Below are 16,672 nucleotides of genomic sequence, written 5' to 3'. Positions count from 1 at the left end.
GTAAAGTTTAAGGTGACTAAGGGAAGTTAAGGTTAACAGTCACAAACAGTGACTTCATAGTCCACATTCTTCTTGTCCCAAATTGGCAGTGTCATAAATTAAACTTCTTAAATGTCATATCATAGCCTTTACTTGTTTTTTAGGACATTCGAAATCAAAGAATACATCGTAAACTTCGAAAAGCTGAATTGGCAAAACTTCAGCAGACCCTGAATGCACTTAATGAGAAGGCGGCATTTTATGAAGAGCAAATTAATTATTATGACACCTACATAAAGACTTGCTTGGACAACTTAAAAAGACGGTAAATTAAAAATCATATATCCATTTGTAATGTCATGATTTATATGGGTGTCAATTATTTTACCCACTTGGATGATCGGGTTTGGAAGCAAACTCTTTGCTTTCTTTTATAACCAAAAAACTAGAATCTGGATTTTGTGATTTGCTACTGGGATCTAAGAAGTCAGGAGTGCATTGAGATACTTTTTAATTGTCCATCAGCATTGAAATTCACGTAGCTCGACCTGTTGTATTCTAAGCAAGTAGCTTTATTTATTTTTTTTAAAATGTTTATTTACTTTTGAGACAGAGAGAGACACAGCATGAGCAGGGAAGGGGCAGAGAGAGACACAGAATGTGAAGCAGGCTCTAGGCTCTGAGCTGTCAGCACAGAGCCCGACGCGGGGCTTGAAGTCACGAACTGTGAGATCATGACCTGAGCCGAAGTCGGACGCTTAACCGACTGAGCCACCCAGGCACCCCTCTAAGCAAGTAGTTTTAATGCTTGGGCAAGCACTCTCATTTTCCCTTTGGTCTCTTTTACTCAAAGAGGCCAAATACTCTGATAAAAAAAATTGAAGCTACTCTTACTTTTTGAATATTTACAATAAAGAATGTTAGGTAACCCCAGGTATTTGCTAATAGCAGAATGTGGCCTAATGATTTTAAATTACTTAGTGCTTTTAAAACATTATCATTGATGGGGAACCTGGATGGCTCTGTCAGTCAAGCATATAACTTCGGCTCAGGTCATAATGTCACGGTTGGTGGGTTTGAGCCCCACGTTGGGCTCTGTGCTGACAGCTCAGAGCCTGGAGCCTGCTTCGGATTCCATGTCTCCTTCTAGACACACCTCTCCCCTGCTCAGAGTCTGTTTGTCTCGCTTTCTCAAAAATAAACGTTTAAAATTTTTTTTTAATTATTATTGACATGAAAGACAAAATTTGGCAGTTCCCCATTACCCATTAGCATACGTATTACAGATTTTTTTATACACAGCAGAGCCACTTTTAATGAGTATTCTTTGCTCATTGTTGTTCTTCCTACTTACTAGACTAAGGCTGATACGAATCAGATTTTAATTACCCATTTAAATGTGTAGCATAATGTTTTCATGCAGTAAGAAATGGTGCTGTATGGGATAATCAATTGCATTAATCACAGAAGACTTGATGAAGGGAAATAACCAAATTTAAACCTCCCTTATTTGGGCCCCACTAGTTCTGAATTTTAATTCCTTGCCTTGAAGCCTGTAAATTACTGTATTCCTGGAGAAAGAAGTTGATCCAGCTAATAATACCCAGTAGAAATAAGGCTGTTAGAGGGCTGGGGGTTTTTTGTTTGTTTTTTTTACTTGCAACCACTTGAAGGCATTTTACAACCTTTGCCACTAATGAGGCGAGCTAGATTTGCGTTCTAATTCTTTCTTACGTTGTGTGATCTATGACCGAGCCCAGTGAACTCTGGAACTTAAGTTTTCTCATCTTTAAGGTGGCAAGAGGAGTACCAGCCTCACAAGTGTTACTATGAGAGCTAAATGAAATCATAAGAAAGGAATTAATTGATTTCCAAGCACTATGGAAATGTTGATTTTACAAAGGTGAGGCAGTATTCAAAAAGCGCTTAGAACATGGCTGGCCACACAGTATTTATTCAATAAACTAAAACAGTCCTAGTAATACCTTTACTTAGGAGTATGCAGTTCATATTACGGAACCAAAGCTGCTTGTGACATGACTTTCTATCGCCACTTAGTTCAATATGCCTGAGAAAATACAGTAAGTACTGGTCTGTCGGTCACTTTGTAGATAGCCTTCTCTGACATTTCAGCTGTGAGGTTTTATGGCGAGGGAAAATCACCACCTACTTTCACAAAATAAAGTTTCATACTCAGGGCGGTGGGGGCCAAGCGTGAACAGTGGTGGGCACCACCACAACCTCTGAGTTTGCCGTCATGACAATAGATGGTTTATTCTTATTTTGTCAGAAATTCTCGAAGGTCAATTAAACTAGATGGAAAAGGAGAACCGAAAGGGGCGAAGAGAGCCAAGCCAGTGAGGTACACGGCTGCAAAGCTGCATGAGAAGGGGGTCCTGCTGGGGATAGACGACCTTCAGACAAACCAGTGAGTGTGGCCTGGAATCTGCACAGAATTACAGATGCCCTCTAATCACTCCCATAAAATCTGACTCACTTCTTTTTGGTTTCCTGTGGCCTTTGAAGAGAGCTTCATTTGGTCTATCAAGGCTTACCCTTGATTATAGATGACAGGGCGGGGACGTACATGTATTGTAATCTCTAGTCTGCCCATCAGACCCCGAGCATCAGTGCCGGGGGTTGTATGAAGTGCTGAGCGGGTCGTGTTTCCCATGGCTGGTCCAGTACATTTGGGTTTGCCAGCCTCCCCCTTCTCTCGGGAAAAACTGAGTCATAGCATTGAGAATGAAAAGCTCTCTTTTTGTCTTGATAGAGAGAGTTATTTACAATAGTATCTTTCTCACTTCAGAGCCACAGACTATGTGTGCCAACACCCGGGTCAGAGCCACTCTAGCAGTGTGCTGCTCGTGTGTGTGTTTGATGTAGAGGAGAAAATGGAAACCCTCCTCCGCAGCCCCGCACTGGGTGCCAGAGGGCTCTCTCTTTTAAAGGAACTGTGAGCCTTGTGGCCCATCACTGTTGCAGGGAGCCACATTCACCATGTGCACTCCTCTCTAACTCCTGCCCTCTCTCCAGGCCTGGCTTCTGTTCCGTTTATGGCAGCAAACCTTTTTCTCTCAACCATACTGACTCAGAGAAAATGCTTCTTCGTCTTTGTAGTTTCTATAGAAGTAACCATCTAAAACATTCAACTGGCGTCTCAGCAGTCTAAGTCACTATTTAATTCTCAGGATCTGTGAACCCCATTTTTCCAACTGTATTTTAAGCTCTTTAAGAACAAGGACCGTGTTTAATAGCATTTCTTCAGTAATAAAGCATCTACTTGGGTGCTCTAGGCAACAATCTCAACAAGAGCTATCAAACCTAGTTTTAATGAGCAGAGTGGGGAAGGGGAATGATGCGAGGTTGGGGAGGCTTCCTTAGGACTTTCCGGTGGACCTTTCACTAAGTGTGGTAATGTAGGATTCCGTTAACTAGTTTCAGCTTTACACATATAGTTGCAATTCCTCATATGAATGTCCCTTTCTTCACTAGGTTTAAAAATGTTACATTTGATATCATATCTACTGAAGATGTGGGCATCTTTGATGTGAGATCAAAATTCCTTGGTGTTGAGATGGAGAAGGTACAGCTCAATATTCAGGTAAGCTGGGATTTCTGCAAAGTGGGGGTGAGTTTTATAATGTGCGGCGTGCTTCCCCTGGCTTGCCCTCTTCATGACAACACGGGGGTGTAACAGATGATCACTGCAAGCCTTATTTGCCAATATTGGCCTTTTAAGCTTTGGTGATTTGTGGAAAGCTCTGATCTTTCAAAGTATTAGAACTTAAAACGCTTTTAGATGGCAAACCGTAGCAGTCAGCTTTTCTAAGTCATGTTTCCATTTTGATGCTTAGAGGGAAAAAAATAGCATAAAAGTATTCAAAGCTATTAAGGCGAGAAAGTTTTCTTATTTTATTTTTACTTTTTTAATGTTTTTCTTTATTTTTTCTTTATTTTATTTTATTTTTTGAGAGGGGGCGGTTTGTGAGCAGGGGAGGGACAGAGAGAGGGGGACAGAGGAACCGAAGTGGGCTCTGTCTGCACTGACAGCAGAGAGCCCAGTGTGGGGCTCGAACTCACGAACTAGAAGATCATGACCTGAGCCAAAGTCACATGCTTAACTGAACTAAGCCACCCAGATGCCCCAAAAGTTTTCTTTCATTAGGAACTTGGATTTCTTTGTAAGACTATATATCCCCAGGATTGGAACTTTACTGACCTCATTTCTGCTTCTTTCTCCTGTTTAGAATCATGTCTACATTAGTTTATTAAATCTGTTAAATGCTTAGGCACATAAGACATGCAAAATAGTTATCTACAAGTAGAAAAATGGCGTCTACAGTCGGAATTATTGCTGTTTTCTCATGAGGACCATATTTAAGCCAAATAGACTTGAACAGAAGCTGAGACATCCAGTTTCTATGTCCAAAAACAAAAGGAGCAAGAACAACAATGACCAAAAAAAGTGAAAGGAGAACACAATCAAAGGCTTAAGATTATCTTCTGCCAAATGGATCCTCAGCATAGGATCAATTAAAAGATGTAATTGAGTTTTTCTTTTTCACATGAGAGATTTTCAGTGGAAATAACACCTATTTACGTGGGTCCCAAACTACTAGTAAAATGGTTCCCAGGTATTCTGTGTGTATCTACACAAACCATCTTGATGAGCCACTGCAAGGGACAAGTTCTAGCTTCCCTGCCTGTTGAGCCCCTGGCTGAGAACCCTGAAATTATTTCCCCCTCCTAGGAGCAGATGCCATTGCCCTTCTTTCCCCTGTAGCATTGCTTTAATTTAGAAAAAAAACAAAAAACTAAAGGAGTATGATAAGGGCCATTGAGATAATGGAGTGAGTTAGAGTCCAGAGAGAAAACGAAAGATAATGAGTAATTGTGAAAAGTATACATAAGTAAAACAGCGTTATTTTCTACCTTATTTTTAAACGACAGTAAATGTAGCCATCTAACAATTTAACTGAAAAGCTTGAGTTACTTTATGTACCATTTAGATAAATACGGGAAGAGTAAAGAGAGTGCTGCTAGGGATGTGCCTTCGTTAGTCATTCTTCTTTAGAAGTGGCAAAAACGTATCATGTGTTTGTCAAGAAGGAAATGACCCGAGACCAATCAGCATCAACTGGACAGACGAATCCCAAGTGACAGGCACACACCTGTTCACAGAGGCCTCAGGAATTCCAGGGCACTTCCTTTGAACACTGGTGCAAATACCAAGCTTCATTTCCTGCTTTGTTAAGGTTTCAGTATGCGGTAGGATTAACTCTTCATGCCATTCATCTGTACACAGAATTGATTGTGAAATGTTACTCCTTAGCTGCATACAGATAACTCATACACCCCAGATTTTTAAAGTCATGAACATGTCACCAGGGCTAACTACATAATTTGTGGGGCTTGGTACAGAATGAAAAGGTACAGCCCCTTATTCAGAATTATTGAGCGTTTCAAGATGGTGAGAGCAGAGCATTACACTCTGTACGGGTTGAATGCCCCAGTAGCCACCCCAGCATCTAACAGCTAATAAAGTCAGACTTCTGTTTATATTTATGGCTTTCAGACAATTACATTAACAAGTGAATTACCTGATGGCCAGGTCTTTAGTGTGAGACAAGAACTGGCAAAAGGACAGAAATTTCTAAGAGAACTAAGGGAGATCCCTTCTAACATTATGTTTCTGGGTCTTCTTCTCCCCTCCTTCCTCACTTCCTAAATATTATGTCGTAATTGTATCCTGCAACTGTCGGCAGTATACCTAACAGGTGGGTGCGACTTAAGATGTTCTGCTCCCACCAATAATGTTCAGTGTTTATCAAGGGCTACGGGGTTGACGCCGTTCCCTTCCCAGATGAAGAGCTGAGGTTCAGGGAATTCATTATACAAGAGGCAGCTGGAGTCCAAGTTGTTCATCAGTCTGCTCCATTGCCCCTCGCACAGGATTACAGTTGATCTTGACAAAGCATGGGCCCCTACAAATGGCTTGTGGACTTTGATCTCCTATGTCCAATAGCACCCTTGTGAAATTAGCAGTGTTGTCCCAATTTACACAAACAAAACAACTTCAGAGAGGTGGTGTGATGTCGCAGGGTCATAAGATAGCAAATGGCGGGGCTAAGTCTCAAATCTGATCTTCCGTCCACAAGTACAATCATTATCATTGCTCCCCACCTTGGGGGCCCAGCTGCTTCCCCTGCAGACACCTACAGGTGTCTCTCACTTTGAGTACAGTTGGAGGAATGTGAGGAGGTGGAGGGGGACGCTGGCAGCAGCTAAAGTTCTCTCAAAGATGATTCCAACTTGTGCAGGTGGCCTTGCTTAATAGAGATACAAGGCATTATCATTAAGAACCAAGAAGTTTCCTGGGGCGCCTAGGTGGCTCATTCAGTTGAGCATCCAACTCTTGATATCAGCTCAGGTCATGACCTCATGGTATGTGGGATCGAGCCCCACATCAGGTTCTGTGCTGATAGTGCAGAGCCTGATTGGGATTCATTCTCTCTCTCTCTCTCTCTCTCTCTCTCTCTCTCTCTCTCTCTCAAAATAAATAAAACATTAAAAAAAAAAAAAAAAGTTTCCAGAGCTAGGAACAAGAAAATGAGGTCCGGGTATTAGTCTAGGGCAGTTCAAGAATGATAACTTCTATTTGGGGAAGCCCCCCTGTTCTATGTTATTGTGAGACATTGCTCCTTAATCTCATGCATATGATTAGTGTGACCCAGTTACTAATTCTAGCAAGAGTTGATGTCCTTCGATTATGTGGTGGCAGTGAAACATAGAACGATAGACTGACTTGAGAATAAGGGCTTGTTCTCAGTACAGGAACACAAAGTAGTCTAGATCAGGAAAGACTAGCTTTGTACACTAGTCTCCAAATTGTAATCCACAACTTCAGTAAATCACATGAGCATTTATCCCCACTTTACATACTTATTTATAAAGTATGCATGTTCATGCTGACAGCTCAGAGCCTGTAGCCTGTTTTAGATTCTGTGTCCTCTCTCTCTGCCCCTCCCGCCCTCATGCTCTGTCTTTCTCTCCTCCAAAAATAAATAAAAACATTAAAAAAATGTTTTTAAAGTATACATGTTCCTACTACTAGACTCAAAATATACTTTATAAAATATATACACAAAATTTAAGTGTTTAAAGAATGAGAGAAAATAATAAATGGGAGTCCTCATACTCTTTTTGCTCCCCAAGGGATAGCCTTGCTCACTTCACTTTAGAAAACACCACCGTTCTTGCGGCACCTGGGTGGCTCAGTTGGCTCAGGTCATGATCTTAAGGGTCATGAGGTTGAGCCCCATATCAGGTGAGCTCGACTCCCTCTTCGGATGAGCCCCAATTCTCTCTCTCCCCTTCTCTTTGCCCCCACCCCTCTCTCTTCCCCTCCCCTCTCTCTTCCTCTCACTCACTTGTGCCCTCTGTCTCAAAAAAAAAAAAGAAAAGGAAAAGGAAACACCACTGTAAAAAGAAACACCACTGTCTAAAGGATATGCCCCATCCTGCTGGATTATCTGTATTTTGAATGTTTCAATTAAAATTATAATTATGGGGCTGCCTGGGCGACTCAGTCAGTAAAGCATCTGACTCTTGATTTCAGCCCAGGTAATGATCTCAGGGTCCTAAGATCAAGCCCCATATGGGGCTCTGCGCTGGGCATGGAGCCTGCTTCAGATTCTCTGTCTCTCCCCCTCCCCCTCCACGTGCATACTCCCTCTCTCTAAAATAAATAATTTTTAAAAGTTACAATTACATATCTGATATTAACTCGATGATGGTTTTCTTTCATACAGTGCTCATCAATTCTAAAAATCTGTTTTCTTTCATTTTGGTAGGTGCTTCTCAAAGTATGGCACTCAGACCATCAGTACCATCATCACATAGGACCTTGTTAAAATGCATATTCTTGGGCCTTACCCCAGAGCTACAAAGTCAGAACTTCCAGTGCATGGGGCCCAACAATCTGTGTTTTAACTACCTTGTGTTTTTAACCAAATGATCCCGATGCACACTGACACTTAAGAACCTCCACAGAGGTCACTAGGTCAACTGAATCTATTTTTGTCGACAGATTCTTCTAGAATGTTTTTTTAAGAATGTTCTCAAGCACGCAAAGTGTTAAATTTGAGATTTAATGATGTCCCTTACACTTTCAGGATTTACTCCAGATGCAGTATGAAGGCGTAGCTGTAATGAAAATGTTTGATAAGGTTAAAGTGAATGTAAACCTTCTCATCTACCTGCTGAACAAGAAATTCTATGGAAAGTGAAGTGCCTACAGAAGTGTCATGGAATCTGTATCACCTGGATTGAGATGAATCTGCTTAATATTTTTGTTGTTAAACATGATTGAAATCACTGCTTACAAATGTGTGGGTTTTTTTTTTTTTCTTAAATGACCAAAACTGTTCTGAAGAATGTACCCATGTGCCTTTTTGATAATTTGATACTATGGTAGAATAATACAAAAAATGAATTGATGGAAACACTTCCACATTATGCTGTGGTATAGGTACTCTGACTTAAAACTTTGGCAATCTGTGATTTGTTTTAAAGTAGGGAGAAGATAAGTTTAGCTGACTTAGAGACAAATCTGTAGACCTATTTTCCTATGAACAAATAATTTTAAATGTCCCGTTTGAATAATGTCATCCTTCATAGATTTTTTTCTTGGGAGAAATGGAAACCTAATTATTTGTAATGAATTATTTACACAGATACTTTGTTCTAAGCCCTGCCTTCTGGGAGTTACCAATTTTAAAGAACTTTTGTGCAATTCAAAATGAAGTTTTTATAAGTAATTGAAAGTGACAGTACAATAACACTTTCTGTATAAAATTATATATTTTATGTGATTTATTCCTACTAAATGAAGTGCACTACTGCCTTGTGGTAAAGGCTCTTGTTCCCAGAGCCTTTAAGTGACTAAGGAGCACCATGGATAGCGAGCTTAAACCCCCACCTCCGCCCCTCACAGTTTATTTGAATACTTCAATTGTGCCTCTCAATTTTTTGTAATGCAATAAAATCAGTATCTAGATGGTTTTTAAATGTATTCTTTGAAAATTGTTTTATGTAAAATAAATGTTAACTGAATTACATGAATTGGACTTTTTAGGTGTCCTAATACTAAATCATTTTGTGGGTAGAAGGTTCTTGGTGGGGCTTACCAGGAAAAGAAATAACGTGTCAACAGCTGTACTTGTTAGGGTGCAGACTAAAAAGCTGTAACCAAGGGATTACAAAACCCTGTGGCTGGGGCGCCCAGTCAGTTACACGTCCTTTCAGTCGTTACTGAAATAAGAGAGAAGTTGGTTTTTGTCAGGTTCATCAGTTCAGAGGTAAGTGAGCGGGCTTACAAGATTGTTTAGAGACCCAGGCTGGCCACTTGGCTCTGTCTTGATCACTGAAGGGAGAAAGAAGTCCAGGGCATGCCATTTTGTTTTAAGTAATTTGAGTCACTTCTCACTTCTGATTGACCAAAACTTAGTCATGCAGCCACAACCAGCTTCAATAGAGCCTGGGAAGGGGCGCCTGGGTGGCGCAGTAGGTTAAGCGTCCGACTTCAGCCAGGTCACGATCTCGCGGTCCGTGAGTTCGAGCCCCGCGTCAGGCTCTGGGCTGATGGCTCGGAGCCTGGAGCCTGTTTCCGATTCTGTGTCTCCCTCTCTCTCTGCCCCTCCCCCGTTCATGCTCTGTCTCTCTCTGTCCCAAAAATAAATTAAAAACGTTGAAAAAAATTAAAAAAAAAAAAATAGAGCCTGGGAAATAAGATCTTTTAATCAGGCAGCCCTGTTCTCAATTAAAAGCTGAGGTGGGGCATCTGGGTGGCTCAGTCCTTTGAGCTTCTGACTCTTGGTTTTGGCTCAGATCGTAATCTCGCAGTTCATGGGTTCTAGAACCACATGTGGCTCTGCACTGACATTGTGGGGCCTGCTTGGGATTCTCTCTCTCTCTCCCTCTCTCTCTCTCCCCTCCCCTTCTCTCTCTCTCAAAAAACTAAAAAAAAAAAAAAAATTTTTTAAACTGGGGTAAGAGAGAGGTGATACTATTAATAAAAGAAAGAGTGATTCCTGGGAACGGGTTAGCTAGCTATCTTCATGACAGTAGTGATTCAGACTCTCAGGCTGGAGGCCCCTGATACTTGGGATTCTGTTTATTCACTCGACAGGCTTTATTTTTCATAGGGATTACAAAATATTTCTCAGTGTAACTTAAGCTCATTTAACAAAAATGAACTTTAGTGTGAGATCAATAGAATTTGGAAACTACAAATTTTTAAACTTTGTTTAATCTTTTGAAAGAGATCAGAGGGGGGCGGAGGGGGGCAGAGAGAGGAGGGAGAGAATCCCAAGCAAGCTCTGTGTGCTGTCACTGCAGAGCCCAACGTGGGGCTCAATCCCACAGACCATGCCATCATGACCCAAGCCCAAATTAAGAGACGTTTGACTGAGCCATCCAGGCACCCCAGAAAGTTCAAATTTTCAAAAGTAGGATCTGCCACTTTAGTGATTATGTCCAGCTGTGCATATTTTTAGCAAAGAGAGCAAGTCTACACTACTGGTCATCTGATCTACAAATGTGGTGGGATCGACAAAAGAACTATCAAAAAAATTTGAGGAGTCTGCTGAGATGGGAAAGGGCTCCTTCAAGTACGCCTGGGTCTCAGATAAACTGAAAGCCGAATGTGAACGTGGTATCATCATTGCTATCTCCCTGTGGAAATTTGAGACCAGCAAGTCCTGTGTGACTACCATTGATGCCCCAGGACACAGAGACTTTATCAAAAATATGATTACAGGCACATCCAGGCCGACTGTGCTGAGCTGATCGTTGCTGATGTTGACGAATTTGAAGCAGGTATCTCCAAGAATGGGCAGACCCGTGAGCATGCCCTTGTGGCTTACACGCTGCGTGTAAAACAACTTGTTGGATTCCACTGAGCCACCCTACAGCCAGAAGAGATAGGAGAAAATCGTTAAGGAAGTCAGCACCTACAGTAAGCAAATTGGCTGCCACCCCGACACAGTGGCGTTTGTGCCAATCTCTGGTTGGAAAGGTGACAACATGCTGGAGACAAGTGCTAACACGCCCTGGTTCAAGAGATGGAAAGTCACCCATAAAGATGGCAATGCCAGTGGAACCACACTGCTTGAAACTCTGGATTGCATTCTGCCACCAACTTGTCCAACTGACAAGCCCTTGCGTCTGCCTTTCCAGGATGTCTACAAAATTGGTGGCATTGGTGCTGTCCCTGTGGGTCGAGTGGAGACCAGTGTTCTTAAACCAGGCATGGTGGTCACTTTTGCTCCAGTCAATGTTACAACTAAAGTAAAGTCTGCTGAAATGTACCAGGAAGCTCTGAGTGAGGCTCTTCCTGGCGACAACATGGGCTTCAATGTCAAGAACCTATCTGTCAAAGATGTCCATCGTGGCAATGTGGCTGGTGATAGCAAAAATGACCCACAATGGAAGCAGTTGGCTTCATGGCTCAGGCGATAATCCTGAACCATCCGGGCCAAATCAGTGCCCGTTATGTACCTGTGCTGGACCGTCACACAGCTCATATTGCCTGCAAGTTCACTGAGCGGAATGAGAAGATTGATCATCATTCTGGAAAAAAGCTGGAAGATGGTCCCAAGTTCTTGAAATCTGGTGATGCTACCATCGTTGATATGGTTCCTGGCAAGCCCATGTGTGTTGGGAACATCTCTGACTCTCCTCCTCTGGGCTGTTTTGCTGTTCATGACATGAGACAGATGGTTGCTATGGGTGTCATCAAAGCAGTGGACAGAAGGCAGCTGGAGCTGGCAAGGTCACCAAGCCTGCCCAGAAAGCTCAGAAGGCTAAATGATTATTATCCCCAATCCCTGCCACCCCAGTCTTAATAAGTGGTAGAAGAACAGTCTCAGAACTGTTGTGCCAATTGGCCATTTAAGTTTAATAGTAAAAGACCGGGTAATGATAACAATGCACCATAAAACCTTCAGAAGGAAAAGAGAACGTTTTGTGGACCATTTGCTGTGTGTGTGTGTGTGTGTGTGTGTGTGTGTGTGTGGCAGTTTTGAGTTATTAGTTTTTAAAATCAGTACTTTTTAATGGAAACAACTTGACCAAAAAATCTGTCACAGAATTTTGAGACCCATTAAAACAAAAGTTTAATGAGAAAAAAAAAAAAAAGGAAATGCTCTGTCAAAATGCTCGCTATCTTAACAGTTTGTGAATGTGTACATTTTTGTAATGCATTAACCTTAACACAGACCTGCATACCTAAAAGGAATCAAGTAAACATGCATCTTGTGTAGGGCCCATCTAGTGAAGAAACCTCATCTTCCCTGCAGTTAAGTACGTGAGGAACAGGATCCAGGGACAGTGGGAGGTAGATTAAGCTTCCTCCTCTGTGCTCCAGGAAAGATTTTTAGTGGAAATGTGTAGAAGGAGCCAAAGTTAAGGAAAAATGTTTAGAGGCAAAAGCTAACGTTTCATAGTATTTCTGAAGGGAGTCTGTCTTATTCCGAGACTGAGCATTATGCTTGAGTCTTAACTGTATTAATATATACCTTCGTATCATGCCAGTACCGTTGAGGAAAGCAGTGCGTGTTTTCTCTCCCTTGGCCCACATGGTAAGGCTATTGTTTTTTGTTTTTAATTTTTTTTTCAATGTTTGTTTTTGAGAGAGAGCATGGGGAGGGGTGGGGCGGAGAGAGAGGGAGACACAAATCTGAAGCAGCCTCCAGGCTCTGAGCTGTCAACACAGAGCCCAATGCGGGGCTCTAACTCACAAACCATGAGATCATGACCTGAGCTAAAGTCAGATGCTTTACCAGTTCAGCCACCCAGGCGCCCCGGTAAGGCTATTTATTGTTGAAGATACTACCAACTGCTACTTGAGATTTTTAAGGCACATGAGTGAACAGGTGACCCAGAGAAGAAATGTGATGGAGCGTGAACAAGAAGAAGCCAGCAGAGGCATGGATGTAGATATGGTTGGAACCAAGGCCTATACCCCTCCCAGGAGCACTGAACCCCAAGCCAGTGGACCGCTGTGTCTTATAACCCTGAGCCAGTAAAGACTCCTAACCATTGTAGAGGAAGAAAAATAATTTTCCCTCTCTCCTGAGTGCTCCTTGGCTGAGACGCTCTGTAATTATCAAGAGAAGGGTGCCTGGGTGGCTCTGTTGGTTAAGTATCCGACTCTTGATTTTGACTCACGTCATGATCTCACGGCGGTAACTTCCATGGTGGGCATGGAGCCTGCCTGGGATTCTCTCTCTCCCTCTCTGCCCCTCCGCCACACTCTCACTTTTGCTCTGTCAAAGTAAATTATGGAGGAAAAAAACAAATACAAGTTTAAAATGCATACCTCATGTATTCACAGGAAAACTAAGAAACACTCCTGGAAATAGCCCAAGCCCCCACCTTACTATCTTGGGCTAAAGGCAAAAGGTAAACATACATTAAAAAAAAAAAAGACAAAAGAAGGATGGTAGGGGGTAGATGGGGGGTGGAGAGTGCAATTCATGGGAAAGTGATAAGAGGAAATGTTTGCTCAAATTTGCCCCACCTGGAACATAAGCCAGGTGAAGAAGGAATGTCTGATAATAGGGCTGCAGTGTAAAATCTCTTTATATGTGTAAACTGCCGTTACAAAAGGATTACTTCTGCTTGCAGAGCTTCTCCTGTGTCGTTAGTTTCGAAAAATCATCACTTCAAAATAAGCCATATGCCAAAAGGCATATTTGGGAGCATTACACTCTGCTACCCTCCACCAGCTTCCTCCCCAGAACTCATAGCTTTTCTTAGTGGGAAGAAGAAAAAAAAATGTTTTTTGCTTTTGAAACACTTAACCAATTGAAACTATAACTTCATTTTTGTATATCTGACTCCTTGACTTTGATGTATGTCTAGTCGTGTTTCCACTATTAAAAAATGGTATTGTTGCAAGGTTTAGAGTCCGTGCTACCTTGAACTGTACTTTTTAGCACCTAGACCTTAAGCTGCATCCTAGCTCCTCTCGAACAATGTGTCCTAGTCATCTCCAAGAGAGGGAAAACCTGTGCATACTTAATATTCTGGAAGTTTGTGGTAAAGAAAGAGACCACCTCAATGTGACCCTTGTCTGACCTGACATGTCTCCCTTAAGTCATTGAGAGACCAGAACTGTGACGATGTGTGTTAGTGTATGTGTGTGTGGTTGAGTTCTAATTAGAGGGGCTATTCATGATGCAATTTTAAAAAGTTTGGCTGTGGTTAAGTAGGGATTTGTGGTACTCCTCAAATGTCCCCAGAGGTGAACCACAGGACTCTCAATGGTGATAATTGCCTATATTTTAAGAAATTCTGCTAAGAATGGATGATACACTGCTGATAAGCTTTTGAAAACCTCTTGCCTCTGTTACTGAAACTTGGATTTAGCAGCAGGTTAAGATAGAGCTCTCAAAATCATCCTCTGAGTTCCAGAGGACAGAGACTGTCTTAGCCACTGCTCTAAGTCCAGAGCCTGGCCATGCCTCGTACGTGGTGCAGAGGTGGGGGCTCAAAGACTGCATCTGATGGGCTGGGAAGGAGGCAGACCTCACCACCCCACTGTCCCTCAGGAGTCACAGTATTGCTTTAGGTTGGCCCTGCTGTGAATGGAGCAGCTAGTGACTATCTCATTCTGACAACGCATATGCTCTCAAGTCAGTCTCCAAATAAAGGGGTTCATACCGATTTTCTAGGTTGCCTCACCCTTGTTTTCCTTAGAGTATAAAACCTCTGACCTAAAATGCAGTGGACGGTGTGATGGTTAATGTTATGTGTCCATTTGATAGGGCTAAGGGATGCCCAGATAACTGGTTGAAAAACACTATTTCTGGATGTGTCTGTGAGAGTGTTTCCAGAAAAGATTAACTTTTGAAGGCGTGGACTGAGTAAAGATCCCTTCACCTTTGTGGACAGGCATCATCTAATCTGTTGAGAGCTCAAATACAAAAGGGCACAGGAAGGCAAAACCTCCCGCTCCCCCACCCCCCAACTGGGCCTTCTATCTCCTGCCTTTACACAGGTTCTCAGGCCTCCAACTCCGGAATTCACACCAGCAGCCTCAGTCTCAGAATGGGAGTTATGCCATTAGCTCCCCTGGTCCTCATGCCTTTGGGCTGGGACTGAACTATACCACCAGCTGTTATGGTTCTTCCAGCTTACAGACAGCAGGTTGTGGGACTTCTCAGCCTCTCTAACCATGCGAGCCTTATATGTATATAAGAGAAGATTTATATATGTATATCTATATGTGTATATCTATATACATGATATAGATAGATGATAGACATAGACTGTTGGTTTTGTTTTTCTGGAAAACCAAAACTAATACAGAATATGAATAGGAGAAGTAAAAGATACTGAGTTCACCTTATAAAACTAGAACAGGGGCGCCTGGATGGCTCAGTCGGTTAAGCGTCCGACTTCGGCTCAGGTAACCATCTCGCCGTCCCTGAGTTCGAGCCCCGCATCCCTGAGTTCGAGCCCCGCGTCGGGCTCTGTGCTGACTGCTCAGAGCCTGGAGCCTGTTTCAGATTCTGTGTCTCCCTCTCTCTCTGACCCTCCCCCGTTCATGCTTTGTCTCTCTCTGTCTCAAAAATAAATAAACGTTGGGGCGCCTGGGTGGCGCAGTCGGTTAAGCGTCCGACTTCAGCCAGGTCACGATCTCGCAGTCCGTGAGTTCGAGCCCCGCGTCAGGCTCTGGGCTGATGGCTCGGAGCCTGTTTTCCGATTCTGTGTCTCCCTCTCTCTGCCCCTCCCCCGTTCATGCTCTGTCTCTCTCTGTCCCAAAAATAAATAAAAAACGTTGAAAAAAAAATTTAAAAAAAAAATAAATAAATAAATAAATAAACGTTAAAAAATTAAAAAAAAAAATAAAACTGGAACAAAACTGGTAGTTGTTTTCTTTTCTTTTTAATTTTTTTATCAATGTTTTTATTTACTTTTGAAGGAGAGAGAGACAGAGCATGAGCGGGGGAGGAGCAGAGAGAGAGGGAGACATAGAATCTGAAGCAGGCTCCAGGCTCTAAGCTGCCAGCACAGAGCCCAATGCGGGGCTCGAACTCACGAACTGTGAGATCATGACCTGAGCCAAGTCGACGCTTACCCGACTGAGCCACCCAGGCGCCCCAGTTGTTTTCTTTTTAATAGATACTGAATTTGACCTTTTCTTAGCACCCCAACCAAAGGGATAGTCTACTATTCTATCCATGGTGTAATTAGTGGAAATACACATGTTGACCCATTATGAGAGTTTAATTTTATTTCTAAACTCAAAATACGAATGCAGGTTTGTAACAACAAAAGGCAGGAATGGGTCTCCTATTGACTAGCTTGTACCTTGATTACAGACCCATCTGCTTCAAAAACAAATATGGACATATCTGCACAGAACCTGGAGTATGTCATACCTAGTTTGAATACAACTTGATTTTATTTCATATGAGATATGAGCCCTGGTATCACCACCATTATCTTCCAAAAAGAAATTACTAAGGAAGTTCTTGAATATCTTGTTGTCTTTGGAGGGCTTCAAATAGAGAAGCAGTAACCATAATACCTGAAGCAGGTAGATCATGTAAAGGATGTAAAACAAACTGCTTTCGTGTCATCTTATGATTAAAATTTTCACCTTTTGGGGGCACCTGGG

General features: G+C 42.3%; 1 protein-coding gene and 1 pseudogene across 2 annotated transcripts in view; both read left to right on the top strand.

Annotated features, from left to right (window-relative positions):
• The window catches only part of IQGAP2 (IQ motif containing GTPase activating protein 2), a 312,421-nt gene extending 303,316 nt beyond the window's left edge, over window positions 1-9,105 (top strand). For both annotated transcript variants that reach the window (XM_058729192.1, XM_058729182.1), the window contains 4 exons: window positions 144-304; window positions 2,270-2,407; window positions 3,475-3,583; window positions 8,157-9,105. In XM_058729192.1, coding sequence (XP_058585175.1) covers window positions 144-304; window positions 2,270-2,407; window positions 3,475-3,583; window positions 8,157-8,270 — 522 coding nt within the window. In that variant the 3' untranslated portion in view covers window positions 8,271-9,105. The remainder of the gene's footprint in view (window positions 1-143; window positions 305-2,269; window positions 2,408-3,474; window positions 3,584-8,156) is intronic.
• A 662-nt stretch (window positions 9,106-9,767) lies between these two features.
• LOC131511516 (elongation factor 1-alpha 1-like) lies at window positions 9,768-13,457 on the top strand (annotated as a pseudogene).
• The last annotated feature ends 3,215 nt before the right edge of the window (window positions 13,458-16,672 follow it).

The sequence above is a fragment of the Neofelis nebulosa genome, chromosome 1 (assembly GCF_028018385.1).
Source record: "Neofelis nebulosa isolate mNeoNeb1 chromosome 1, mNeoNeb1.pri, whole genome shotgun sequence".
NCBI classification, from domain to species: Eukaryota; Metazoa; Chordata; class Mammalia; order Carnivora; family Felidae; genus Neofelis; species Neofelis nebulosa.
Note: the sequence above shows the minus strand (reverse complement) of the source record. Positions and strands in the feature narration are given on the sequence as shown.